The 27,005-nt window shown below is 45.8% G+C and overlaps 2 protein-coding genes across 18 annotated transcripts in view; one reads left to right on the forward strand and one right to left on the reverse strand.

The window, feature by feature from the left end:
• The window catches only part of HEATR1 (HEAT repeat containing 1), a 49,801-nt gene extending 45,941 nt beyond the window's left edge, over window positions 1-3,860 (forward strand). Inside the window, 2 exon segments of the mRNA XM_021073757.1 lie at window positions 798-906; window positions 1,806-3,860. Coding sequence (XP_020929416.1) covers window positions 798-906; window positions 1,806-1,894 — 198 coding nt within the window. The 3' untranslated portion in view covers window positions 1,895-3,860.
• On the reverse strand, window positions 1-25,175 carry LGALS8 (galectin 8). Of its 17 annotated transcripts, XM_021071981.1 has the most exons (13): window positions 24,534-25,032; window positions 23,324-23,385; window positions 22,014-22,163; window positions 13,791-13,879; window positions 12,600-12,810; window positions 10,932-11,051; window positions 10,254-10,310; window positions 9,215-9,241; window positions 8,977-9,093; window positions 8,387-8,475; window positions 7,512-7,677; window positions 4,687-4,821; window positions 1-4,150 (listed from the first exon to the last, which is right to left on the reverse strand). In XM_021071981.1, exons 3-13 carry the CDS (start codon window positions 22,056-22,058, stop codon window positions 4,100-4,102), a joined length of 1,107 nt encoding a protein of 368 aa, XP_020927640.1. In that variant the 5' UTR covers window positions 22,059-22,163; window positions 23,324-23,385; window positions 24,534-25,032; the 3' UTR covers window positions 1-4,099.

Here is a 27,005-nt window from a genome sequence, read left to right on the forward strand (position 1 = left end):
TTTTATTAATAAATTTATTAGTTGAAATTCATATTTATTTATTAGGAAATGAGAACAATGAGCCTGTTTTGATGAACCCCCAGATTTTAAATTTGCAGGTTCTTACAAAATCGCAGCTTTAAATTTTTTTGCTTCAACAATGTCAAGAAAATCCTGATTGAACATAGGCAGTAAGAGACTCTGCTATATCCAGATATTCTTTAAATTACCTAAACCAGAAAGAGGACTAGCATTAACTTTTGTTTCGAAGTGAATGACAGTATGGAACAGTTGCCTGCATTCTCTGTCACAGACAAGTCATGTGACCAACATCCCAGTTTTTTTTAAATTCCCGAACTAGGACATTATGAGACGGCAAATGTTTTTAGTTAGTGCTAAAGTGAGAGTGTGGCAGAGCTGGCGCCTGGCCCTTCAGCAAGCACAGTGGGGACCGAAGTCAGGGTTCTGAGGGCAGGAGACCTGCCTGCGGTGCTGGGGACATGCTCCCGCCAGGTCAGCGTTGTGGCCAGTTGGGCTGCCTGGGGCTCCAGTGCAGTCACATTTGATAACATATTTGGGTTTGTATGTGGCATTTTAAGGAAAATGTTATTAAAAGACATTCACATTAAAAGCTTGCAGTACTGGATCACAGTAAGAAACCTGTGTCTTTAAGATTAAAGTTGAATGGACAGGAAATGAAATACACAAATGTGAAATAACTTTAAAATGCAGAGCTCATCTCAAGGTCATAAAATACTAAATGTAGCAGTACTAGGTTTTTTTGTTAATCAGTTCTTTACCTTTTTTTATCCCTTCAGGTTCGATTTGCTGCTCTGATTACAGTGTTAGCACTGGCTGAAAAACTGAGAGAGAATTACATCGTCTTGTTACCAGAATCCATTCCTTTCTTAGCTGAATTGATGGAAGGTAATTCCTAAACTATTAACTAATTAGAGCAGAATCCTTTGGCAGTGGGCTGAGTGAGTGTGCACATTTGTATGGGATGTGACTGGCTCCAGCCCTCTGCCCCCAGGCTGTGTTCCTGTTTGGAGTTGGGTGTGGGGAGGGTTAGAAATCAATTGCCTCTGCATTTGAGATTTGTTTACAGTGTAATCGACACTGTCATCACTTTTGTGGGGGTTTTTTTCTGACAGTGCCGCCAATATTCTTTTTCTTGAACCTCCTACATTTCTGATTGAGTATTTTGGTCCCCATATGGAGGGTTACTGTGTCTGACCCTCGGTGCCCCTAAGGACACAGTCGGTAGCTCCCTGGTCATGAGCAGCATTTCCTCTGCTCTGGCTCTGTGGTGATCAGTCATCCACACAAGGCAGTTGCCACTATCCGTGTTTCGTAAAGGAAGAAAGTGGAGGCTTTAAAGGGACTAAGTAATCTGATAAAATGTGACGGGAAAGCTGGCATTTAGGTCCAGGTCTGTGCCCTTCTGGTGCACAAGGCACCACATGGCCCAAGAACAACAGGGCCACATGTTTGAGGGCCGGTGGCGGCAGGTAGACACTGTGCTCATGTGAGCAGGTCACCGCTGACCCCAGAGCAGTGGGAGAGGGCCGTGGGAAGCAGGCATTTGGAATGTCCACTCGTACACCCTCTTCTGGGGTCTGCCTCGGCTTCCCAAGTTTGAGCCTGTGAGGAAGGGATGGAGGCAGAGAGGAGGAACACGGAGGGATTTCCAGGAGGGCTTCTGTCTCAGCAGGTGCTTTGCTTTTCTCCTGATTGAGCAGCAGCCGGGGATGCAGGACAGGAGGAGCTGGGCTGAGGTCCCTGAGGCAGGAAGACTGACTCCCTTGTATCTGCTTCTTTCTTAGATGAGTGTGAAGAGGTGGAGCATCAGTGCCAGAAGACTATCCAGCAGCTGGAGGCTGTGCTGGGGGAGCCACTCCAGGGCTACTTCTAAAACCTCACACTCTGTTGAGAGTTCAGGTTTATTTTTCCTTTTATTGCTGGGTGTTTTTAGGACCATGTTACTTTTGGTGCCTTAACACCTACTTGGACTTCTTCACAAAATCCCCACCTGGTTTATGCAGCCATGTGAGCCTCTCCTGCCGATTGTATAGAATTACAAAAAGAGTAAACAATACATGGTATTTTTATACAGACTGCTGTGTTTGGCTTAACATTGACTACAGTCTTTTCTGATTCTGACTGATGTTATTAATGTTACACCGATTGAGTTCAGCACCCAAAGCTAACCCTCATTTAGCCTGTAAAGCCTCAACTCTCCTGGTAAAGGGATACTTTCTGGACATGGTGTCCGAGTCAGAGGTTTCACTCGGAGCAGCTCCAATGCCCAGTAAATGACAGTTACTCAGCAGGGATGCTTTTGACTGGAAAGCGGTTTGGATCCTCACTTCTCATTGTGGGCAGGTGACACTTCAGCCTTGATTTTTGTGTTGCGCCCACGGAGGGAAGAAGTTCTGGAAGGCATTACTGTGACTGTGATTGTCTCTCTCTCCTTCCTCCTTCAGTCCTTTGGGGGTGGAGGCAATAATAGGCTCTTGCTGAGACAACCACACCTGACTGATCTCACAAGTAGAAAGGCCCAGACACACTAGGTGGTGAGAAGGATCCCTTCCAGGGTTAGAAATGTCCACATTTCTATCAGTAGTTAACAAGAATTACTTGTATGAGAAAGAAAGTAAATAACAGGCTTTTTGTCAAAGCTTTGAAGTTCTATAATCTCTATGCCGTGCGATGGTGAAGTTGGAAAGTGAGGGCTCAAATAAAATTAAACAAATCTGCCTTTATTTAAGGCATTTTATTTTAAAATTTGAGGCATTTTAAGGACTGTCCCAGAGGTGCCCAATTTGAAAGCCCTTGATCTTATTTAATGTAGAAGTTTAAAGCAGAATTGTGACAGAGAAGCAAAAGCTTGATGAGCAGTTTGGAGACAGAGCTTGTTAGGAATGCGTATTTCTGAGTAATGTCTCAATAGGATTCACTAATAAAATGCAAATAACTTCTTTTCAAAAATAATCTTAAAAGATTTTGTATTTATCCTATCAAAAAATTGGTCTGACTTCTTAGTATCATCCATGTAAAATGAAAATGAAATTATGTTTAAGACTCAGAGGAAACAAGGTAAGTGGGGCTTTTGTTTTTTCCTAAGATGGTCTACAGTTTCCACAGTCTGCTGGGCCCTCTGATGATCTTCTCTGAAGATGAAAAATAACCGTGGGGAATTCTAGACCCTTCTTGCCTTTTACAACCCTCCCAACATCCCCTCCTCTACCAATGGGGATGGTGGTTTGAGTTTTGTTTTGTTTTTTGTTTTTTTAGTTTGGCAAGACTCAGCATAATAAATTAACATGAAAAGAATTGTTTTCTACACTGAGTACTGTTTAAAAGTAAGATTGGTAACAATATTTTTTGCAATATGGGGATACAAATAAACCTAGCCCAAAACTTAGGAAAATATTCCCAAATCCTGGCAGAATTCAGCCTAGCACACTTTAATACGATAAAATGATCTGACTGAGCTTCTGCAATTTCCTGTAACAAGATCTGACCTGTAAGAATTCTACAAAGAACTTCTGCCAACTCACTTCAAAGAATAATAGAAAAAAATCACAGAAATGCGACAACTTAACTTGCTGATACAGGTTTGATTTTAATCACTTAAAACAGTGTTTTGATCTCAGTCCCTGAGGACGATGGACTCGTCTTTAGAAGAGCAGAGGCAGTGCTGGGTCGCATGCAGTCGACAGCAGCAGGCGTTTACGCTGCTTCTGCTTTGCTGGTCTCAGCTGGTATATTTTACCTTCTGATAGGGCCCGTTTTATAAAGTCATTAAATCTAATCTTGACATTGCTGTGTTACCCGCAAACATTCTACAAATTAAATTCATCCTGCATCTACCGTACTTTTTGTAGCGTATGTGCCGAACTTTGATTCAACCAACATTCTAAAGCAACCATTTACTGGTACAGAAACCAGTGGCCTCGAGATTGACATCAACACCACTGTGGTTCATCTCCACACAATTTGGTTTGGTTTTGCTTTGTTTTTTTGCCTTAATTTTTGTTAATTACTTGGTAATACTTACAGCTAGTAGAGCTAGATATTTATTATGCTAATGAAAATCGCCAGATTTAAGTCACTGTCAATCCTTTGAGTTACGGGATCTCCTGGAACCCTGGGTTGAGAGCCAGCACTGGAAGAGAAGTAGTGTCACCTATAAATTAGTGTCCTTTGAAGTCCCTGGTGAGATGGTGTAGTACCTGAAATAAAATGGTGGAGCAGTGGCAAAGCACAGAAGGTTCTGAGCTCAACGGAACAAAACAGAGAGGTTTCATGCACCGCTGTCTGTCCCCAGCTGGTGAAAGATTAGTGCTCAATGCAGGGCGGCTGCTGTGTCACAGGAGGCACTTAGTAAATACTTGAATGTGAAGTGGGTTTAAAGAGAGGCCAGGGTGGCGGGGGGGGGGGGGGGGGGAAGAGCAGAAAGGCCTGTTATAATAATGACTGTAAGCTGTTGCTTCCCATTTCCTCATTCTGCACTAGACAGAGCCACACTGCATGGTGAGGACTGAGGATACCGGGAGGACTCGGTTATGATTTTGCAAGCTTGTTCTAACAATATACAGAAGCCGTGTGGTGGTAGTGAGATGCACTGTAACAAGGCCAGTGTTACGAAGTCATTCTGTATTTCAGTTTTAGCAGCAGTCGTGCCAGCTACCAGTTTCTTACTTCCAGTAAGTGGATGTCGCCATCGATCTCCAGCGTGTCAATATTACTGAGCTCTCTGAATCTGTGTTTGTACTCCAGGCTATGTACACCATTTATTGCAACCTTGAACTCTCTAACATCACAATAAATTATCATCTGCAAGGAAGCATAATACACACATTAGTGTTTGCCCTGGGTTTCAAGGTTTTTGTTTCCTGCACACAAATAGAGGGGTAAGACCATTTGCTTGACTCACAGCCTAATCCTGCAAACTTCCCTGCCGAGAGCTCTCAGACCCTAACCTGACCCAAAGTGTATCTGGTTAATTGCTGCCTTGTCCCACTCAGGGAAGTGACTCTTACAGGCATGGAACCTCACACTGTCCCCAGGGCCTGCTGACCTTTCTGCACCCTCTCCTGCCCCCTGCTCCTGGGAAAGTAGAGAGTTGCCCCCCTCAGCGACATTTGGGAACTCCATAGATGAGAAAGTGGCCAGCATCGTGATTCTCATTCACAGGGGAGCTCGTTCCCACTGAAAGGCTGAGAACCAGGGGACCTGGGTCCAGACTTTGTGGCCTCAAACTCTAGGGCCTCGGGCGCTCAGACAATACGAAGCTTCCAAACTTGCAGGCATCTGCCAGGGACTGTACCACGGCCTCCCACCCGGCTCAGCACATCTTGTCTCTTTCTCAAAAGCTCTTCAAAGCCCAGCGCTGTAAAAATCCATGGGCAGCTAGCCTGCTAGCCTGCTGGCCGAGGTTCATCACTGATGTCAGTTCACAGAAGAAACCGCTTCCTCTTCCATCACTCGTACACCTAAACCTCAAACTTCCAGTCTGGCCACCAAGGTGCCACCTGTTTCCACCCTCAGTGGAAAGGCCAGTGGGTGGGCATGACTGCTCCCCACCTCCACTGTGGCTTCCACGGAGTGGGGTCGGGGGAGCACTGCCTCCTCCAACCTGGCCCCCTCCCCAGAGGCCAGGCTGAGGCACAAAATCTGAATCTGTGAAGTAGCAAAGCAAGTGTCTCTTCTCTTTTGACAGGACTGGTGGGGCTGGCCGCTGGGGAGGGCTCAGGAAGAGGAGGACATTCCATGGATAACAGTGACAGCTGACACAAGTTAAAGGCTCTAGGGCTACATGGAGAACTGGGAGAGAATCCATCACAGGGTGATAGGCCCACCACAGCGGTGGGAATCATCCCAGCTTCAGCCAGCTGGGAGGGACCTTTGGTGATGGACACTGGACACAGCCTCATGCTCTGAAGGGAAGACAAGCTGGCATTAGGTGGACACAGTGGCAAAGAGTCAGTTATCCACACTCAGCAGAGCAAGTGCGGAGCCAGCGCCTGACAAACAGAAACGTGAAGGCGCTGGCCTGGTAGACTGAGAGACCCCTGACCGAAGGGGACGTGGAACTTAGTCCCTCACCATCATCTGCACAGCTCATGCCAACATGAACATGATAAAAAGCTCACAGGTGAAATTACAAAACTGAAAGATTTTAAATGATTACAGCTAGAACTAATAAGTGGCTGAAATGCCAAGGAACAGACGATACTGTAAAATCAAAGTAAAAAGATCTGAGAATCTCAATGAAAGCCTATTAAAAAGGCAGGAGTTTGAAGCTACTTGGAAAAATAATACATCACTACAAAAAAATGACAATGATCCAGCGTGAGTATAATTACTGTTGTTGAAATAGGAAACTAACAAAAGGGAAAGATGATTCTAGAATTTATTCCTGTCCTCTTTTAATACAGTAATTCCAAACTTGGGGCTCAGGTCAAAAAACAAGTTACTGGTTTTTTTTGTCACTGACCAAAGGATCAACTTCCTTCTGGGGCATCCACTCCTCTGCCTCCCGTGACCGCAGGTCACCCTCCACAACCTGACCCCTGCTCCGTCAGTGGGCCACTGTGCTGCCTGCCCTCCCCACCTCCAGTGACCTGTCCCAGAAATCTCCTCAGTCCAGTGAATGCAACTCTGCCATCAACCTTCCACATCCTCCTGAATCCAAACTCACAGCTTCCAAGGCACAGAGCCGTCTGTCACTGCACGGACCAGGGCTGCACCGCACTGGAACTCAGGAGTAAATGCCAGCATCACATCGCCATCTGCCATTCCACCCTGCTGTTCATGCTTTGAACAGCTGAGTTCTTGAGAACTCAAATGGTCCGGAGCATGTGACAGTTTTAAAATGTAAAGCATGACCTACCTCAACCACCCTAAATGACCATGGGAGACAGGGAGTCACCTAAGCTCGTGAGGGCACCTAGCCAACCACCCAGCAGCCACACATCAAGGAGACTGACCACAGCCCAGAAATGCCCTCCTTGGGGAAATGCTGTGTTATCATAATGTTCACAGATGTGGAGGCTCAGAACTACATGCCTTCAAGTTCCAGTGGTCTAAATGTATCTTTCTTTGAATGTATACAAACAGGACCACCTGGACAAAAGTACTGCCTCCTAAGCTGTGTCACCGAGATGGGAGGTGGCAGGCAGTGTGGACAGCCTGTGGTTCCTGCGTCCTCATGTTCACTTAGGATTAAACATGTTACTCCAGTCCTGAGACACAGTCCCTGTGAAAATTCTTAGTAACTAATATGGGGGCTACACAAAAATGTTATGAAAAACAAATAATTCCCATGTAAATAAATGTGACTCTCTACTGGCTCGGCCATTTAATGCTGATGAAAGAGGGCATTCAAAATACCATCTCCAAATGAACAAAAACCACCCGCAGTCTCCGCATACTAAGTTGGACCTGATTTAAAGGACTCACCTACCCTACCCCTGCCCTGACGATTCATTTTCCTGTCCCATTTTCAAAGAAGAACAGCTTACCTCAAAGTACATCCCAGGACTAAATGGGAAACAGGTAATATTTCTCTCTTCTTCTCCCCAGGACTCCTGAAGAAAAGAATTTCTTACAAATGCTTTAACATTCAAGCGTGGGTTCAAGTGAAGAGCAATATCCTTGGATTTTCCTGATAGCAGGTCAACATTAAAGCTTTTTGAGAGAATTAAAAAAAAAATCAATTAGCCAAGTAGAAGGGAGGAGTGGGGTTTCTGCATTCTTAATCAGAATGAAACTGACTACACAAGACATGTACACAGGGATCCAGGAATGCTGAGGAAGGCAACACGTAGGAGTCTGAGTCAGCATACCACTGACATATTATTTGCAAACTAAAAACATGCAAAACTTTAAATCCATGTTTAAGGCTACAGATCTGGGTGAGAACTTGAAAGGGTTAAGAAGTGAACCAAAGGCTAGGGTCTGCCACAGGAGCAGGGTCCTTTCAAGCAGGCACCCCTAGCATTTACATTTGTTCTTCAAAGGCTACTTGCTAGGAAATAGCTCTCATTTCAAGCTTTCAGAAGCTTGAACCTCTCTGGAAAAAGTTGCAGAAGCAGAAACGTTTAAGTTCATTTCAAGAGGAGCCCTGATAAAGTTCTCTGCTCTCACAGGCGGCCCTGCAATCCTACAAAGCGCTGGATGGGCCTCGTGGATGAAAATATCACCCTCCTGTCTGGCCACGGAAGTCCAGGTTCTGCCATCTCCTCGTCGTACAGCCTTGCTCTGGCTTCAGCACTCTCACTTTTCAAATGAGGATGCCTGGCACCAGCCCTCCCCGTACTCGCCGCCCTGGGCCGGTGCACAGCAGTAAGAGACACGGCCAGCATCTGCACTAAGACGGTCACCTCGTGATACTGACCCCTTGGCATTTGTATTTACTTCTCCTTTTATGACGATAGTCCGGCCAGGGCCCATTGGGGAGTTCAACCTTGCGACGAATGGCAGAGTCTGCAAAGAGACCACAGTCAGCACTCGGAAGCCCACAGAAAGAGGTCTTGGGGGAAAACTGTCCAAAGACAGGGAACTGTTTAAAGGCCATGATCCTTGTAAACCCCATGAAGGGACAGACTCAGGCTGCACTGGTTCTGATGAGTCCCCGGAGGTCACCACCATGCCTGGCTCAGAGCAAACACTCAGTGTTTCAGACAATAAAAATGAACAATGCGGGTGAGACCTGACATCCTTTGTCTGGGTGAAATTCCCTCTGAGGAATTCACCTCAGCGTGGGGTCCAAAGCCCCAAGGTGAAGCAGCTGAGGTGGAGGAGTTACAGAAACACGCTAAAGGCTCAGGACGGGATGCCTGGTTGACTGAGATCCATCCAGGACACCAGTACAGATGCAAAGTGGCTGCTTTGGGCCTGTACCGAGGGTAGATGTTACACATACCAGCTAACTAAAACTTAATTTGTAATACAGAATCAGATTAAGAAAACTTTGGCTCTTCAAACCTTTGACAAACAGTTGGTAGGTAGTATTTTGGTGCCAGTGTGATTGGCCGTCGAACCTTTGCTGTTGGTGTAGACAGTTCTGGGCACGATTTTAGAAATGTCTCCTCTATTACTAGGCTGTAGGGAAACAGTTCTGCAATAAGGTAGGGAATGAATGAGGCTGTCTTCCAAGGCTTAAACTATTCATTTCCTGGGCAATTTTTACAAGAGTTCCACATGTTATAGCAAAAATACTTACAAACTGTGACACGTCAAACTTTTGTACCTATTGGAAGAGAAAGACAAAATGAAAATGTCTGACAGGAAAGAAAGACATTTTATAACACGAGCAGTCTGATCCTACTAGCTGTCCTGCTCAGGGCCTGGGATGACAGTGGCTGCTCTGCCCCGGGGTCCACAGGCAGGGGGCCAGTGTTTTGGAAGGGCGCTCCAGAGCTGTCAAGGGCCACCCGGGCTGGGAAGTCTCTGACCGCTGCACCTGTCTCAATCCTCTCCCCTCCACCAGAAGCTCATCATGTCTTAGCTGCAAACACATTTCACGTTGTTCTTTCCCAGGAGCTCCCCAAAGCCTGAGATTATATATTTATTCTGCCTATGAATGTGCTGAGATCAGTAAGACCTCACTTTCTCCACAAGTGACAACAGAAACTGTCTGAACCGCACTTGTTTCCACAGAAGATGCATGTGAAAGTTCATCTGCTGAGACACACTGTTCAGTATTTATAAACATAGATTTTTTTCTGGTTAAATCATTATGTAAAAGGTAGAAGGGGTAATCTTTGCTTTTTTTTACTTTTATTTTATTCTTTCATCTTTCCCTTACGGTACTATCTCTATAGCGTCAAGATAAAACTTTCTATCTCCTATACTTTAATGTCAGGTAAATGTTTTATTTTATTTTAGTGTATTTTTGTGTTTATTTAGTATGTTGAGCTAGCTTTAGTTCAAAGTACTCATATATTGTGGGATCTCCTAAGTGTAAACTAGGTGTTAACACCTCCTGACAGCACTGTTCAGCAGTTAAGAGAGAGAGTTCTCTCTACACAGACTGGTGGGTAGTGGTCAGATCCACTGACAGGCTAAAGAGCAAAACCTGCAGCACTGAAAGTATGCGCCTCAGTTTTAAAATGATTACTTCCAGCTTATTAATTATTAAAAAACATACATTTTCATGTTAAAAACATAATTAAAGAAAAAACTTAGCCTGCCTGCCACCCGATTTACATGGCAACTTAAAATACATCTTTAAACTGGTAATTAAGAGAGTTAATATTTACATTTTCTTGGCTTATCTCTGTCAGTTCTGGAGTAGATGCTTGGGTACTTTTTAAATCCTAAAGAAAAGTTAACATCCATCAGAATCCTAAATATAACCTGCTTGACATAAACATACCAAAAAAATTATAAATGGCACTGAACATGAAAACTTATCTAAAAATACACTTAACTTTAGCATCTTTCTATCAAGCTGGCAAACATTAAAGGGCAGAGGAATGAATGTCAAGAAGAATGTGAGCAAATGAGCCCAGACCTTGAGATTGTAATTTGTTTCACTGTTTTTGGAGGACAAGTTAGCAATTTTGATCATAGCTTAAAATGCAAATACCCTGTGGACTCCAACATTCCACTTCTAGGAAACTCTCAGAGAAGCACTGCCCTGTGCTCCTGCGTCAAGGACATACTCCCCTCTTCAGCTCTACAGGGTTGTTTCTTTTGTTGTTACCATTGTGGGGTTTTGTTAGAGCCATACTAGATCTGAGATCCTACAGACAAAGCCCTGGTTGATAAGTGGCATCCTACTAGTCTGGAAGATTTACTTCCAGCAAACTAATACGCCAGCAAGAGAGATATTTACACTGTTTTCATCCCAAAAGAAGATGTCTGTTAAAGCTGTTTCCTACCATTGCATCAGAAAACATCCCCAAAGAAGCCCCGCACTTCGGGCGGGCACTCACCGAGCTGAAGCTGAAACCCAGGGAGTGGATGATCACTTTGCCATAGATGCCCAGTGTGTTTATCTTCTCTGGACTGATCCTGTGGCTGTAGAGCAGGGTATGTTTTCCATTAACAGCCACCTGCACAGACAGAGGACAGCACCCCCGCCCCATATAACAGTTAATGTTATTAATTTACCCAAGTTTCAATCTGGTGACCTGATTTCCTTTGAGACCCCTTCCCACAGGTCTCCCCGTGAGCCATCTGACCAAATTGGGCTGGGAGCACCCACACCTCTCAGTGCTGTGCTTCCCCTGACTGAATGCCTGGCCCCTTTCCAGACAGATGGCGCCTGTGTGTGTGCAGCACATCTGCATGCATGTGTGCCAGGTGTGCACCGGAGACAGCCTGGGGCTCGTGAGCCCCAGCAGAGACCTGCCCCACGGGTCCACCCCCCGCCCCATCCTGAGACCGCACTCTTAGGGGCCACCCTGCATGAGGCAGATGCTCCATAAATACCTGCTGAATTTTCCTGAATGAATGAACATGGGCAATAACCCACTTTCTGATTCCTACTTGGAAGCAGGAAAGAGTGCCTCTCAAAGGGCTGCTCTTATGCTTTTGGAGACTCCAGCCCAAGGCTCAGAGGGCACCCTCCCCCTCCCCCCCCCCCATGTACAGGACTGTGGGGTGAGCAGGGGGCGGGGTGGGGTGGGTATAGACTTTAGGGAACATGCAGAGTACAACAGGCCTCTGACCTCCAGGAGCTTAAAACCCCAGTGGCAGGCACAGTAAAAGGGAAAAACCCAAGCACAAGAGCACAGGAACAAATTCTAAGAAGAATGCTACAGTGAATTCCCTGGTGGCTCAGTAGGTTAAGGATCCAGCGTTGTCACTGCTGTGGCTCTGATTACAGCTATGGCACAGGTTCAATCCCTGGCCCAGGAACTTCCACAGGCCGCAGGCTCGGCAGAAAAACAAACAAAAAGGATGATACACACAAAGTACTCAAAAGACCAGAGAAGGGAGAGAAGAAGGAACAGGAGAGATGCAAGATTTGGGGGAAGGCTGGGGCTCTGTGGGCTATGAAGGATGGGGGGTGGGGGGTCTGCACACAGTGGGAGATCTCCATCTGAGCCGTCAAGTCAACTCTCTCCTCTGGGAGGCCCCTCAGGCCCTCGAGGACCAGATCCCACTGACACAGGGGTAACACACTTGAGACGGCCAGCCATGGTAATGAGAACACGCAGGATTTCTAAGGTGGCCTCCGGGTCTGGAATCTCCTGATCCTACAGGATGGACTGGCAGAAGTAGGACGGAACCTCACAAACTCCCCACCCCAACTCTACACCAGGATCCCACCTGTCCATCAGTTCCAGATACCCCGTGTCCCGGTGGCTAGTGTTTGCCATTTCATCATGAACACAATGCTGCACTAGGTCAGAAGGAAGCTCCTCCCCTCGAGGAGAAACACCATCTAATGCATCTGGGCCCACATTCCGCCCGCTGGCCACCCAGTTGCTCCACCTCACAGGCAGGGGCCTGCTAACCCCTACTTCACCTAGAAACTGTAACACCAAACTCCTTCTCTGCATTCAGGAGACACAAGGTGAGTTCACTCATGGGAACAGTGCTCCCTGCGCTTACTCTCGTGACAGAGGATTCAACCTCTGCTCTCCAGGACCCACCTGGAATTTGTCTTTCAGCACCATAATAACAATCTCAAAAGATTTCTCTTTCTTGAAAGGCATGTCATAGACGATCTCTTCCCATCCCCACTTTTCATTTTTCAGGGTATTGCAAACAATGCAATTGGCCCTTTTGAAGCGTGGATTGAAATGAAAGGCCACGTCCGCTCGTGGTTTCACACTGTTGCCACACTGTAAGTCCACCTGGAACCTGCGTAGGGGGAGAACCCTGTGAGTCCCTGTGAGAGAGCCCAGGCTGAGGGATATCCAACTCACGCACATGGCTGAACCCCGACCTGGCTGAACCCCCACCCAATTCTTCCTCTCCCTCCTGCTCAGCAATAGCCTGAGCTGCAGCTGGGCCCTGCCGTCCAGAGTCAGCGCCTCCATCTCTGGCCTCCCCACAGGCAGGCTGGCCCACGGGCTCCAAGCTCCTCCAGGGGGTGCAAGTGAAGCATTCCCGGAAAATCACTGGCCTCAAGAGTCAGCTGGCCTCTGCCTTTCCACCCTCCTCCTTCCCTGCAAACACCACGTGTACCAGCCAGCTACCCAAAACACGGGTGTGAGGACCAGGGTCCCAGCTTCCAAGAGGCCCGACAAAGAGGCCTCACCCTGGACGGCAGAGTGAGCATGACGCAGCCCCTCCTCCTCTGACGCTATGGGGCGGCCTGTAGCGTCTGGGCTGTGTCCTCTAGACTTCACGTTCACAGCTTATTTAAACTTCATGTTCACAGCTATTTGGGCAGCAGCCACAAAGAGCTGCGCTCAACTTTGATAGCGTCTAGTCCAGAGTTTGTACCCAAAGCAAACCTTAGATAAAACCACCCAAGAGAGATCTTAAGAGATGCTGTGGGAATGCTGTGCTATAACTAGACTTTGTCCCAGTCATCTGACCGCAAGTCCTCCATCAACTCTTTATCTAATTTTTTATACTAAAATCAGACTTAAAGCAATGACATTTTAGAAATCCACCTAACCTTTATTTCAGTTATTCATTGCAATTTCCTTGGCCAGGGCTGCTGATAAAAGCAAAATCAAGCCTCCAAGTATTCAAATGGTCTCTCCCGTGTTGTCTGTTGTTGTTATTCCACAGTCACAAAGAGACAGTTTACTCTCTTTCTAACACAGACACTTTACCTGTTTGAGTCACTAGTTTACTCAAATTGTTCTCATGTAACAAGGTGACTTTACCTGTCTGAGTCACTGGGAACATGCCCACGTAGTACAATCAAAGTTCCAGGCTCCAACTGCTCAGAAATGGTCCCAACATAGGGGATTATCTAGGAAAAATAATTTTAATAAATGTTCATTTACAAAATCAAAGACTACATTATTATTTACTTATTTTGTCTTCTTAAGGCCATACCTGCAGCACATGGAGGTTCTCAGGCTAGGGGTTGAATCAGAGCTACAGCTGCTGGCCTACACCACAGCCACAGCAATGCGGGATCCAAGCTGTATCTGTGACTTACACCACAGCCCACAGCAAGGCCAGATCCATAACCCACTGAGCGAGGGCAAGGATCCAACCCGAGTCCTCATGGTTTCTAGTCGGGTTCATTTCTTTTCTTTTATTTTTTGTCTTTTTGCCATTTCTTGGGCCGCTCCTGCGGCATATGGAGGTTCCCAGGCTAGGGGTGGAATCCGAGCTGTAGCCACCAGCCTACGCCAGAGCCACAGCAACGCAGGATCCGAGCCGCATCTGTGACCTACACCACAGCTCACGGCAACGCCAGATCGTTAACCCACTGAGCAAGGGCAGGGACCGAACCCACAACCTCATGGTTCCTAGTCGGATTCGTTAACCACTGCGCCATGACGGGAACTCCAGTCGGGTTCATTTCTGCTGAGCCACGACAGGAACTCCCAAAAGACTTCATTCTTACAGGCTGCATGTAAATCTGCTCAGACCCCAGCACCTTCCAAGTCCTCCTCACCACTGAAACAGCTACATAGGAACAAGGCCAGGAGACTCGGAGCATCTGCAAACCACTCCAAGTTCTCTAGAGAAAGATACTTGATATTTTTCACAGTACTTTTTATCTGGCTGGGGGGTTGGTGAAATAAAACTTCTCCCTAATAGGAAAACTCTGATAGCAGAAAAGACAACTTGTTGCAATGTCAGGCCCCATCACTCCCGTTTTCCTAAAGTTCCACTGAAGATCCCAACAGCAGGGTCCAGACCATCAGGGCCCCGGGGCCAGCACAGAGGAGATGACAACACCTCTGCCTGCAGAGGGCACTCCAAATCAAGCCCCACCTGGGCACCCAACACAGGTGTCTCTCAGTTTTTTTTGGTTTTTTTTGTTTTTGTTTTTTGCATTGGCAGCACAGCTGTTTCTCATACTGGAACGACTTATAATTAATGTAAAATAATAAAACACAGTGGAGACAATACCAGAAGCTTAAGCCCTAGTTAGGTTTGGACTTACCTGCCCAAACATCCTAGCTGATTCGTATTGCTTTGCCTTTTTTATGATCACTTATTAAATGTCCGCTCTACACAAGGGCAGTGTTAGGTAGCCTGCAGCTGGAAAGGATGAGAGTCCTGTACGTCTGTCCAGGAGGAGCTTATGGTACCGTTGGGAAGAAGTCAGATGCCCACGAGAAGGTAATTAGAGTGGAAATACAACATTCTGGCTGTTCAAATCGGAAACTCCTTCCATAGGCGAAAATCCTCTACCTCATGAACATCACTAGACCACATCTAAACTGCAACAAGGGCCCATGACGAAACTGTCCAGCGGTAGCCCCGGCTCAGACTGTAAGATAAAACTAGCGACGGGAAACAGCCAGAACCAGGCAGTATTCGTTTGGGCCAGGGGGCAGCAGCTACAGCCAGGTCAGAGGCAGCAGCGGTCATGGTGGGGTCAACCAATGCAAAAGTACCATGTTCGCCCAGCGGTGGCAGCAGATGTCTCTTAGGAGCACCACCCTGCAGCACGATTGTGGCTGATGTCTTTGACTACGGAGTTAACAAGCCTGGTTCTTCAGTCCTGCCTGTTGACATCATTTAATAAATTCCTTTTCTGGAGTTCCCTGGTGGCCTAGGGATTAAGGATCTGGCGCTGTCGCTGCTGTGGCATAGGTTCCATCCCTGGTGCCCAGGAACTTCCCCATGCCACAGCCATGGCCAAATAAATAAAAAATTCCTTTTCTGCTTAAATTAGGGATTGGCTCCTGTGTTTATAAACCCTACTTCAATATCTAAAAGGGGGGGGGAGCAAAAAGTCAAATAAATGCTTCAGAAAAATGTATAAAGAATTCTAACTGAGGCCACCAAAGAAAGTTTATGAAGAAGGTATGAATTGGGCTGGGAAGAATATAGTTAGGAGGGGAGGAGTAGGAAGCTAGTTCAGGTAGAAATGTCAATTTACAAAAGCAGAGAGGCAGGAAAACACAAGACACATCTGCGAGACAGTAAACAGTAAGGGAGCAGTTAGACAGTTAGGGTCAGATTTTAGAATGAGAGAATGAAAGTGGAGTTTGAGCACGACGATCCTGGGGGGTGAGGCAGGGGATTATCTGGGAGACTGGCTGTTTGCAGTAAGCCTGGCATAAGGAGATAAGGATACAGTCCAGGCTGGAGGGCAGCAGACACTGAGGGGCAGGGGTTGGAGGAGATAAACACAAGAGATATTTCAAAGGAAACTGTCTGCAAAGGGCCACCACCTAAAACAGTAAAGCTGGAGAGGAAACAAATTTCAGAAAAAAATGATGAGTTTAGTTTTGAACACTTTCAGTGCAGAGAGTTGGCAGCCCATCTAAGAGGAAATATACTGAAAGGAGTAGGAGATTCAGGACTAACATTAAGTGAATGGCCAAGACTCATACTTAAATGTCAGAGGAGAGATGATTATGAAATCAAAGTCAATAAACTGAGAAGAAACGTTAGGAGCAGAGCCTCAATGGCTGTCAGGTCAGGGTCGCATGTGCAGAAAGAGTTAACAAAGCAGACCTGGCCGCTGCCTTTGAAAGGGCTCCTTCCAAGGCTGGCCCTTGGCTGCTGTCTAGGAACTTGGATTCCAAGCAAGCACCCACCACCCTGAGACGTGTGGGTCACCTGCCTAAACTTTTTGTGCAAACAAGATGGTTTCTGCTAAACACCTGCTTTCCTGTTGGGAGTCTGGAGTTTTGGTACGTGCCAGACAGATGCTATCTACAGGACCAGCCCTCAGGTAAAGGCCCTGGGCAAAGTCTCTAAGGAGAGTCCCTGTAGCTAACATGTCTCGCATACTGTCACTGCCAGTTGCTGGGAGATTTAAGTACATCTTGCATGACTCCACTGGGACAATACCCTGGAAATCCTGCACTGGCTTCCCCTGGATTTGGCCCCCTGTGCCTTTTTCCTTTGTGATTTTACTCTACATCCTTTACTGTGATGTATCATGGCCATGGGTATGACTCTGTGCTGGTGATGCTTCAAAACAGAGGGTGTTTGGGAGACCTCAATGCAGGAGGTGAGAAGAGAAAGAAGGGTCCATCAGAGCAGGGCAGTCCTATCAGGGAAGTCAGTTTCAATAAGGGGAGGACTGTCAATGGCTTTAACATGGAAAAATAAGGAAGACCCCTGTCTTGGCCCAAAAGAAGATAAAAGAAGGCTATCATATCCTCTGACCCAGTGATTCCACTTTTATAGATGCAACCTATAAAATACTAGCATGTATGCACAAAGATGCAAATGCAAGGATGGGCACCACAGCACCAGATACCATGATGAAAGGAAACAGCCCTTTAACAGGGGACTGGTTAAGTTATTGCACATCCATACAATGGACGAATCATACAGCCATAACTGTGAGGACACTCTAAACATGCTCATCTCTCCAAAATGTGTTAAATGGAAAAAAAAAAAGCAGGGTAGGGCAGTTTATACAGTCTGATGCATGCATCTAAAGAAACAGGATATGTAGAAGGTGAAACACGGCAGACACACACTCTTGGATTCACATATATTCTCAGGAAGGACACAAAAAAAATCTGGTAGAATCTGACTGACCTTAGGTCAACTGAGCACCAAGGTAGAAGAAAAATTACGTTTTAATGCAACCCTTAAAAACTGCCTGAATTCTTTCAAATGATTTACACATATTTTGTATTTTTAAAATACAAAAGGAAAAGCCATTGAGTTTTTGAAAACAGATTATCTTCAAATAGTTGGGGCTTGACGGCATGGAAGTGAGGCAGGAGAAAGGTGGGCTCCAGGATAGACAACTGCATCTAGCCTTTATTTACACTTCCTAAAGCAGGAGATGCGGGGGCTCTGGGATAAAATACACAACTAGCTACCTACCTATACTCAAGATAGAAATAACAACAAGCACAAGGCAAATAACTGGTATTTGTCTTCCCTGAACTTCTTAAACAATGGTAATGACAGGATCAAAAGAGGAGCTAAGCCCTGCTTGGACAAAAGACCAAGAGGTCATGTACTCTCCAGGGTCAAGGAGACCCCAACTACACAGGCGCAGAGACACCTCTCTGGGTCAGAAAGAGAGGGCCTGCCAGGCCATAATTAGTCTGGGTAACCTTCCCACCATGCTTTGCTTTGGAAAAGCAAACACATCAGGGCAGGCCCTGGGTCCAATCAGGTGTGAAAGATAAAACAAGATAACTGGCCAAAGGAAGACAAGGACCTGGAAAAACTGTCCCATATAAGTGGTTTCACCTCTCTGGCACTTCTCATTCAGGGGGACACCCGCACACTCACTCCTTTGGGTGCATATTACTGCTTTGCTTCTGCCTTAGAAAAACAGACTACTTCTCTGTGTGCTTCTCCCACATGTTGTATTGTGCTTCTAACAAGAGACTTTATACTCGTTTTTACATCTTTGCCTCCTTGAAACATTCTTGCTTTCAACAGAGGGCAAGAATCAGGGAAATTTTGCCTTTAGCCTCTAGCTGGTCTAATGGCTAGGATTCCTGGTTTTCCACCAGGCTGCCCAGGTTCAATTCCTGAACAGAAAATTAAAATCTCAGCTCAAACCACCACTCACTATCTCTATCTCTCCAAAATCAGGACAGTGAGAGAAATGGAAAACCACAATAGAGAAGCTGGTTAGGGAAGGAAGATGGGAGTTTTGTTTTAACTCACAATGGAAGAGCTGGCAGGGCATATGAGAGAGCTGGAGATTCACCCTGGGTGAAAGGGCAGAACTGTAGATAAACTGTATCTATCACATTTAAAAGGTGATCAGTAAAGACATCAAAAAAACAGAGAACCACTGCAAATGAGATTAGTAAAGACAAGAAAGAAATTGAGAGTAATTGACAGAACACTGTAAATCAACTATAATAAATTTCTTTAAAAAGAATAAGAAACTCAGAGTCCCTGTCGTGGTACAGTGGAAACGAATCCAACTAGGAATCATTAGGTTGCGGGTTCAATCCCTGGCCTCGCTCAGTGGGTTAAGGATCTGGCGTTGCCGTGAGCTGTGGTATAGGTTGCAGACACGGCTCCGATCCTTCATTGCTGTGGCTGTGGTGTAGGCTGGAAGCTGTAGCTCCGATTTGTCCCCTAGCCTGGGAACCTCCATGTGCCACAAGGGCGTCCCTAGAAAAGCAAAAGAGAAAAGAAACTGGAAAAAATAAAAAATAAAAGAAATTAAGAGAGTAAAAGATCAGAGGGCAAAGCCATGGTGAGGAAATCAGGACAGCAGAAATCAAGTCTCTCAGGAAGGAGATCAACAAAGGAAGAGCAAGGGAACAAAGGCAGGAAAGAACCTCAGAGGCTAAAAAAGAAAGCTTTTTATTATTTTGTGTTTTAAGATTAAACTGCAAGGTAGAAAGGGAAGTACTTAGGACACTAAGGAGAAAGGATAAATGTGGAGGTAAGATGCCTAAGGAAACTGGAATGATGAGCTTTTCAGCACCAGGTGGGATTAATGTTAAGTGGTTTATTAACTTGGAGTGACAACCAATCTGTTTAATTTCTAAGTAACTTTTCAACTAGCTAACACCTAACCATATCTTAAGAACTCTATAAACAACAATAATAAAATATTTAAGTAGAAGGAGTTCCTGCTGCTGCTCAGCAGGTTAGGAACCTGACTGGTATTCATGAGGATGTGGGTTCCCTCCCTGAGCTCCTCGGTTGAGGAACCCAAGTGGCCACAAGCTGCAGCATAGGTTACAGATACAGCTCAGATCCCAAGTGACTGTGGCTGTGGTGTAGGCCAGCAGCTGCAGCTTCAATTTGACCCCTGGTCTGGGAGCTTCCATATGCTGCAGGTGAGGCCCTAAAAAGCAAAAACAAAAAACTGTAAGTAGATACTGAGTTGCCAAACAAGAGGTTTCACTGAAAGTATTTCTGGTATGATGAAAATTACTGACTAACTTTAAATGGAAAGAGAAGTGAACCTGACTTTTTTAAGTCTTGGAATTCTATCAGCTGAACTAGTCAATGAAATATACTAAAAATGAAAAAAATTACACAGGCCAGTTATACACTCTATATTTTTCAAGAATTCATATGGACAGAATCTGTCTACCACCAATGTGGACCAAAACTTCACAAACATTAAGAAATTAAAATAAAAAGGTAGCAGTTCTGTCTTCATAAGGCTTAGTAAAACTATAGTAGAAACTCAACACTTCCTTGTTGTTAGAACTGATCACTAAGAAAATAGCCACAATGCAAAAAAAAAAATTTACTCTGGAAATGTGGTATCATGACCTGTCCCCAGTGCAGCAGAGGCCACTGGGAGCCCTAAGTGCAGCTGCTGGTCTAAAGCAGCACTACCCCTCAGTTCCCCTTTCTCGGGAAATGAAGCGCTGGCTTATTTTTGTTTCAAGTCTGTAGCTGAAGGTGCTAACCCCGGAAATTACCAGTTCATCATTATACAGGGATATGCAGGTATTTAATCTATAAAATTATTTTCTAATAACATTCAAATAAGGCATCTCTGTGATGAAGACCAGAACTGAAAGTATAACCTGACCATCCATTCCTCCTGGCTTGAGCCAAGATTACACTTCAGTAACCCTTGACAGGCAGCATTTAGGAAAAGGAGAAAGAGAAAAACAAAAACAAAAACAAAACAGCTTTGGAGGAATTCCCACTGTGGCTCAGTGGTAATGAACCCAACTAGTATCCATGAGGATATAGGTTCCATCCACGGCCTCACTCAGTGGGTTAAGCATCCGGCGTTGCCATGAGCTGTGGTGTAGGTCACAGACATGGCTTGGATCTGGTGTGGCTGTGGCTGTGGTGTAGGCCGGCAGCTGCAGCTCCAATTCAACTCCTAGTCTGGGAACTTCCATGTGCTCAGAGTGCAGCCCTAAAAAGACAAAAACAAAACAAAACAAAAAAACAAAAAAAAAAACAACTTTGGAGAAAGTCAGTCTACAATATGAAGTTTTTAACCTTGGATGCACAACATCATTTTAAATGTCCTGCTGACTTCAAATCCAGCAAGTTTTCCTTTTTAAACCTACTATGACTAAAGGCTATTTTTTCTAAAACAGACATTGCTTTATATGGCGGTTGTACCTCATTCTTACACAATGGCATTAACCCCTAGGGAAAAAAAAGGGCTGCAGCTACAAAGCAAACAACAGAAACCTGAACCCACTTACTTACACTAATAGGACTGGTTGAAGGCCTTACTTGAAGGATTCTTACCAAGAATCTCCTAGAGGGTTACCAAAAAAAAGCAACTCCATCTCAGACTTAAGTTCAGCTTCAGACACATGGAAATGAAACATCTCTAAAGATTCTCACACTACATGAAACTAAAACAAGTTTGTTACTTCCCAGGAAATACACTGAAATTTCCAGCAATTACATTCAGGGTGCCTGGAACAAGACTGCTAATTTTTTTCATTCTCCACCTCACTAGTTTTTGACATTCTCTGCTCAGGTACCACGAGGTATTTGAGGGGCAGGGAGAAAAGCTGAGATGTTAACTTCTCACAAACAGGTCTAATTTTAAAAGAAAAATTAAAACTTGTAGAGTAAGAAATCCATTTTCCTTTGAAAATTATGTCTTGGGATGTTCTGAACCTTCCCACCACCACCACAGCCAAGTTCCCTCCATCTGTATGCCCATGCTCTCCATTCATAACATATGACCCTCGAACAACACAGGTTTGAACTGTGCGGGTCTGAATCCACTCACGCTTGGATTTTTTTTTTTTTTCTTCCAGTAAACACGCACTATCTGATGCGCAGTTGGCTGACTCCCCAGATGCAGAAAGGCGTGTTCTGGGGCAATCTGACTTGAGCATCCAGGGGCTCCAAGGGCTGTATCTGTTGGACAGGGCCCACCAGAGTCCCTATCACATGGCAGATACACCACTTAACATTTACTGAATTTTACTCTTGCCCTCCCCACCCCAGCAATGGATAATTACTATCCAAATGGATTTGTTCTCAACCCTGGCACAGGCAAAAAGTTTATAGAAATCAGTTACCGGGTTGTAGATGACATTTTGCAGATTATTTAAGGACAACGTCATTCTTTTCCACCTTTTTGTTGACCGGGGTCTCTCTTCTGGGTATGGCCTAAGATTTTAAACAGGTTTCATTTAAAGAATTTCCAGATTGAAACTGAGGCACTTGCCCTGTGTAAAATCAAAATAAGAGGGAAAGAAAAATAAGTGTGCATTATTTTTCTTCACAACTTTTTAAAATATATAAATTATTTTACTAATATTTACCAAATAACCAGATGGTATTACAATCAAAGATCTGACTGAAATTCTTATCCCATGTATTTTACTAAATAATTTTGCATTATAATTCCAGGAAATACTGATTTTAAAAGTACATCAGTAGAAAATTTCTAACTTGAAAATTTTATTAAAAATACTTATTGTTGAGAGTTCCCACTGTGGCTCAGCGGGTTAAGAACATGACTAGTACCCAAAAGGATGTGGGTTCTATCCCTGCCTCGATGAGTGGGTTAAGATCACAGCGTAGGTCGCATATGCAGCTGTGGCATAGGCTGGCAGCTACAACTCTGGTTCAACTCTTAGCCTGGGAACTTCCATATACTGCAGGTACAGCCCTAAAAAAGAAACAAACAAACAAACAAACAAAAACTTATTAAGAATACTAGAAGTTCCCTGGTGGTGCAGTGGGTTAAGGACCTGGCGGTCACTGCTGTGACATGAGTTTAATCCCTGGTCCAAGAACTTCTGCATGCCACAGGTACAGACCAAAACAAACAAAAAACAAAAAACCTAAAACAAAATAATAGCAAATACTCCTATACAACTATCAGAGAGGTTCATTTAACTTTTCTTACCTGTAAAATAAGAATAATAATAGCATTCACCTCATAGGTTTGTTCTGAGGGTTTACATTACTTAATAAAACATTGGAACAGTACATGCTAAGTTTTATCTACTGTTATTTAGTAGAAGGGGTTGCTTTACCTCCTCCAAATTAAACAAGTCAAAAGAAAAAAAATTCGATGCCTCAAATATTAATGAGATAGTTTTCCCTGTAGCAAAAAAAAAGTATCCATCAGTACTACATTTAAACCACGGAAGACTCGATGACTAAGCAGAACTAAGAGAGAAACGAAACTAAAGCTTCCAACATTTTCCTTCCACCAATTCTGTCATCAAAGTTCAATACACACTGACCAAATCTATTACTTTGCCTCTGTTAAGAAAAAACTGAATCTCCAACACTGGATGTAACATAAGCTGAGTAACCGGTTAAGCCATGTTACACAGCAAGAGAGATTTTGCAGGTGTAATTAAAGGATACCAACCAGCTGATGTCGATAGGGATTGTCCTGGATTATCCGGTGGACCCAATGTAATTACACAAGCCCTTAATAAAGAAAGAAGCCAGAGAAGTGTGATAGAAGAGGAAATCAGAGATTTGAAGCACGAAAAGAATTTAACACACTACTGCTGGCATCTGAGATGGCGTGTAGGTGGGCAGACTAGGAAACTGTAACGAAATGAACTCTGGAGACAAACTCAAGTATCCTGGAAGTGGATTCTTCCCCAGAAAATACAGCCCAAACCGGATAACACCTGAATTTCAGCTTGTGACCCCCTAATCAGAGTACTTGGCCTGGTCTAAGATCTGTAAGAAAAATAAATGGGTGTAGTCAAAACATCAAGAGCTATGCCCTAAAAATATACATTTTCTATTTGTTAAATAAACTTCATTAAAGCTAAGAAAGGAAGAAGGTAGGGAGGGAGGGGAAGAGGAAGGAAAAAGGGAGGGAGGGAGGCAAAGAGGAAGAGAAAGAAGCAAACGCTGCACCCCTCTTGGTTTATATATGTAACTCCCACCTATTAACTTACACGTTGGTCAAAACCTCCAAACTGTTGTTTGTGCTCCGCCAAACTCAGGAAACATCAACAAGAGCAAAAGAAAAGGATACAGAGATGCCATGGCCACAAGCCTAATTTACGTCGTGAACAGGGAGCGACCCAATTTAAACCATAGGCTCAGGTAAAACCGATCATTCCTTGAAATAAACACAGGCACAGGACTGCGGTAATCAACCAGAAGCCATCCCGATGCTGCACGGGTGATCAAAACAATTCGGAAGACTTGCGTCTCCTAACGTCCAATGACTCGGCATCTCCAAAGAGCGTGACCAGAGTCCGCCAAGGGCCACGGAGGTCTGACACTAAGTCTAAAGGACCCCGATCATATAAAGTCCCAGGAAGGATACGCGCGCGGGGAGGTGACCCGGCCCCGGCCGGGAGGTCGCAGATGAGAAGGTGGCCCCAGGGCTGTCGGACGCCCAGGGGTCCCGCAGGAAGGGCCGCAAACCCCAACCACCGCTCACCCCCGGGCGTCGCGCGGGGCGACTTCCCGCACCCAGCCCGCCGCTGCCGCGGTGAGAACCAGAGACGGGGCTGCGCGGAGCCGGTCCCACCCGTCCAACTCCGAATGGGGACAGCGCAGCCCAAGTAATCCCCCGCAGTCGCGCGCAGCAGCCCACTCCCCCGACTCACCCCGGGGCTGGCGTAGTAGGCGTCGCGGGCGCTCGGCGCAGGAGGCTGTTCGTCCGTCACCGCCTGTCGTCCGCGTTCCCGCCGGGCGCGCGCACAGCTACGGGAAGCAGAAGGGTCAAGCCGCCTTTTCCCGGTTCGCGTGCGGCCGTCCACGACGGCCCTGCCTCCGCGTCGGGGGCGTGCTCGCGGATCTGCTGGGCGCTGGGGCTTCCTGCTGCCCGCCTCCGCCCGGCCGGCTTCTACACGGCCTCTGGGGAGTCAGGCCGCGACCGGCTTGCTGTGGGACGAGTAGTCTGGAGGGGACGCAGTGTGTGCTTCAGATTCCCGGGCGGAGCTGGCCGTCTCTGCCGCACCTTTGGGGCTCGGGGGCCGGGGATGGGGAAGAGGAGGAGACCTTCTGCTCCCCTCCGGCGTGTCCGCAAGTCTCGGAGGGAAGGCGCTCAGGACGGGTGCGGACCCGGCAGTGGCCGAGGAGGGTCTACGTGGCCAGGGCCACCGCCTCTGTCCTGCCCCGATCGAAGGGGTCAGGGCCAGGTGTTCGAGGTTTGCTTCCTTGTTTGTCTTGGATCAGAGTCCAGACAGTCCGTGCTCGGCCTGGAAAGAGCCTGGCGTGGAGCTCTGCCTTCTTGGCCACACCTTGGGTCAGTGGGGAAATGCGATCCCACTCTGCCTGGTCTAACTTGGACTTCAGCCCCTGGAGCTCACCCGCCAATTTTGTGCGGTGTTGTTTTCTAAGTTAGGTATTTCCCTGGGGAACGTGTAGAGCACAACTGTGAGCACATTAGGTATTCAGAAGTAACCGACTTTTCAGTCAAGGGCCCATATCGATTGCCAGTTTGACCTACTGGCTGCAAGAAACATCAGCGAGAAATACAAATAGAGTTATGTAAGCTACCTTAGGCAGCTAGTACACTTTGGTTTCGCTTAGAGACCTCAAAGTTCTCATCTTCTTACTTGTCTTCCTTGATTTTTATCCAGGTTTCCTTTGAAAGACATGTTTTGGTGTCCCTGCTCTGTGTTTCTCCTCTGTAACTCTGGGTTTTATTGTTTTTTAAATTGAGGCATTCAGGAGTTCCTGTCCAGGCGCAGCGGAAACGAATCCGACTAGGAACCATGAGTTGCAGGTTGGATCCTTGGCCTCTCTCAGTGCATTAAGGATCCAGCATTGCTGTGAGCTGTGGTGTAGAACCCAGACGTGGCTGGGATCTGGCGTGGCTGTGGCTCTGGCATAGGCTGGCAGCAACAGCTCGATTAGACCCCCAGCCTGGGAACCTCCATATGCCTCAGGTGCAGCCTTAAAAAGACAAAAAAAAAAAAGAGGGATTCATTACACATCATATACTATCCAACTCATTCTGGTCCAGTGTTACATGTCTCTCCTTTTCATTTTCCAAGTTCACTTCACTCTTCAGGATCCAATTTCTGTAGCTGTCTTTAACCCTTGGCATGTGCTAGCTGGGATGTGTACTTACCTTTCTGTGCATTGTTGTTTTTGTCTATCCAACTCCATTTTAAATTGAAAAGAGGGGGAGTTCCTGTTGTGGCTCAGGGGGCTACACACCAGACAAGCATCCATGAGGACGAGGTTCGATCCCACATTGCCGTGGCTGTGGCCAGGCCAGTAGCTGTAGTTCCAATTCAACCCGTAGCCTGGGAACTTCCATATGCCTTGGGTGCGGCCCTTAAAAAAAATCAAATACATATACAGAAAAGAGGGACTTGTCATATAGTCCCCAATGCCTAGTTTATTGCTTTGCATGAAGTAGACACTCTCTGAATACTAGGTTTGAAATGATAGGTTATTGGTAAAGTGAGGAGCAACTGAATGTCTTCACAGCTTTGCCTGGATTTATTACCTCTCCTTTACAAAGTAAGTTGAAATAAATATGTACCCACATGCCATTTGTTTGGTAAATAAAGTTTTGGTATAAATGGGACTGTGTAAAAGGGCCAGAAATCCAGTGTTGGTGCAGGAATTCTGGATGAAAAGTCCACAAATCTGGATCGTTTTTTGTTCTTAGAAAAAACCCCTTCATTGGTCCCTGTTTTGTTCAGTGAGCTCAGTTTGTTTAAAAGTCATTCAAAATCAATAAATATGCCCTCAGCCCCCACCATGACAAGGCACAGTGATAAGGAATACAAGTACACAAAGGGCTTTATGGTGTCTGCCTTAGAGGGCCCTGCAAGATGCAGAGAGACACAAAGGTATGGAAGTCCCATGACTCTTCTTGGATTATTGCAATAGCCTTTTAATTGATCCCTCTGCTTTGGCCCTTGCCGCCTGTAATCTATTCTCAACACAACAGCCAGAGAGATCATGACAAAATATAATCCAAAGATTATATAATGTTACTTCTCCCCTAAAACCTTCCACTAGCTTTTGCTCATTCTTTGAGTGAAGATCTAAGTCCTGACACTTCATGATCTGCCCCACCCTTACCCCACACCCTCCAATGTCATCTCCTCCTCCCT

The sequence above is a fragment of the Sus scrofa genome, chromosome 14, assembly GCF_000003025.6.
Source record: "Sus scrofa isolate TJ Tabasco breed Duroc chromosome 14, Sscrofa11.1, whole genome shotgun sequence".
NCBI lineage: Eukaryota > Metazoa > Chordata > Mammalia > Artiodactyla > Suidae > Sus > Sus scrofa.

Excerpts from the sequence above, each read along its gene's own strand:
- LGALS8 (XM_021071980.1), bottom strand. The coding sequence starts at position 22,058 with ATGACGTTGTCCTTAAATAATCTGCAAAATGTCATCTACAACCCG. Across the intron at positions 11,052-12,599 it reads TGCTGAAAGACAAATTCCAG|GTGGCTGTTAATGGAAAACA; the intron begins GTGGGTCCTGGA and ends CTGTCTGTGCAG. Across the intron at positions 10,311-10,931 it reads TGGGTTTCAGCTTCAGCTCG|GATTTAAAAAGTACCCAAGC; the intron begins GTGAGTGCCCGC and ends ACTTTTCTTTAG.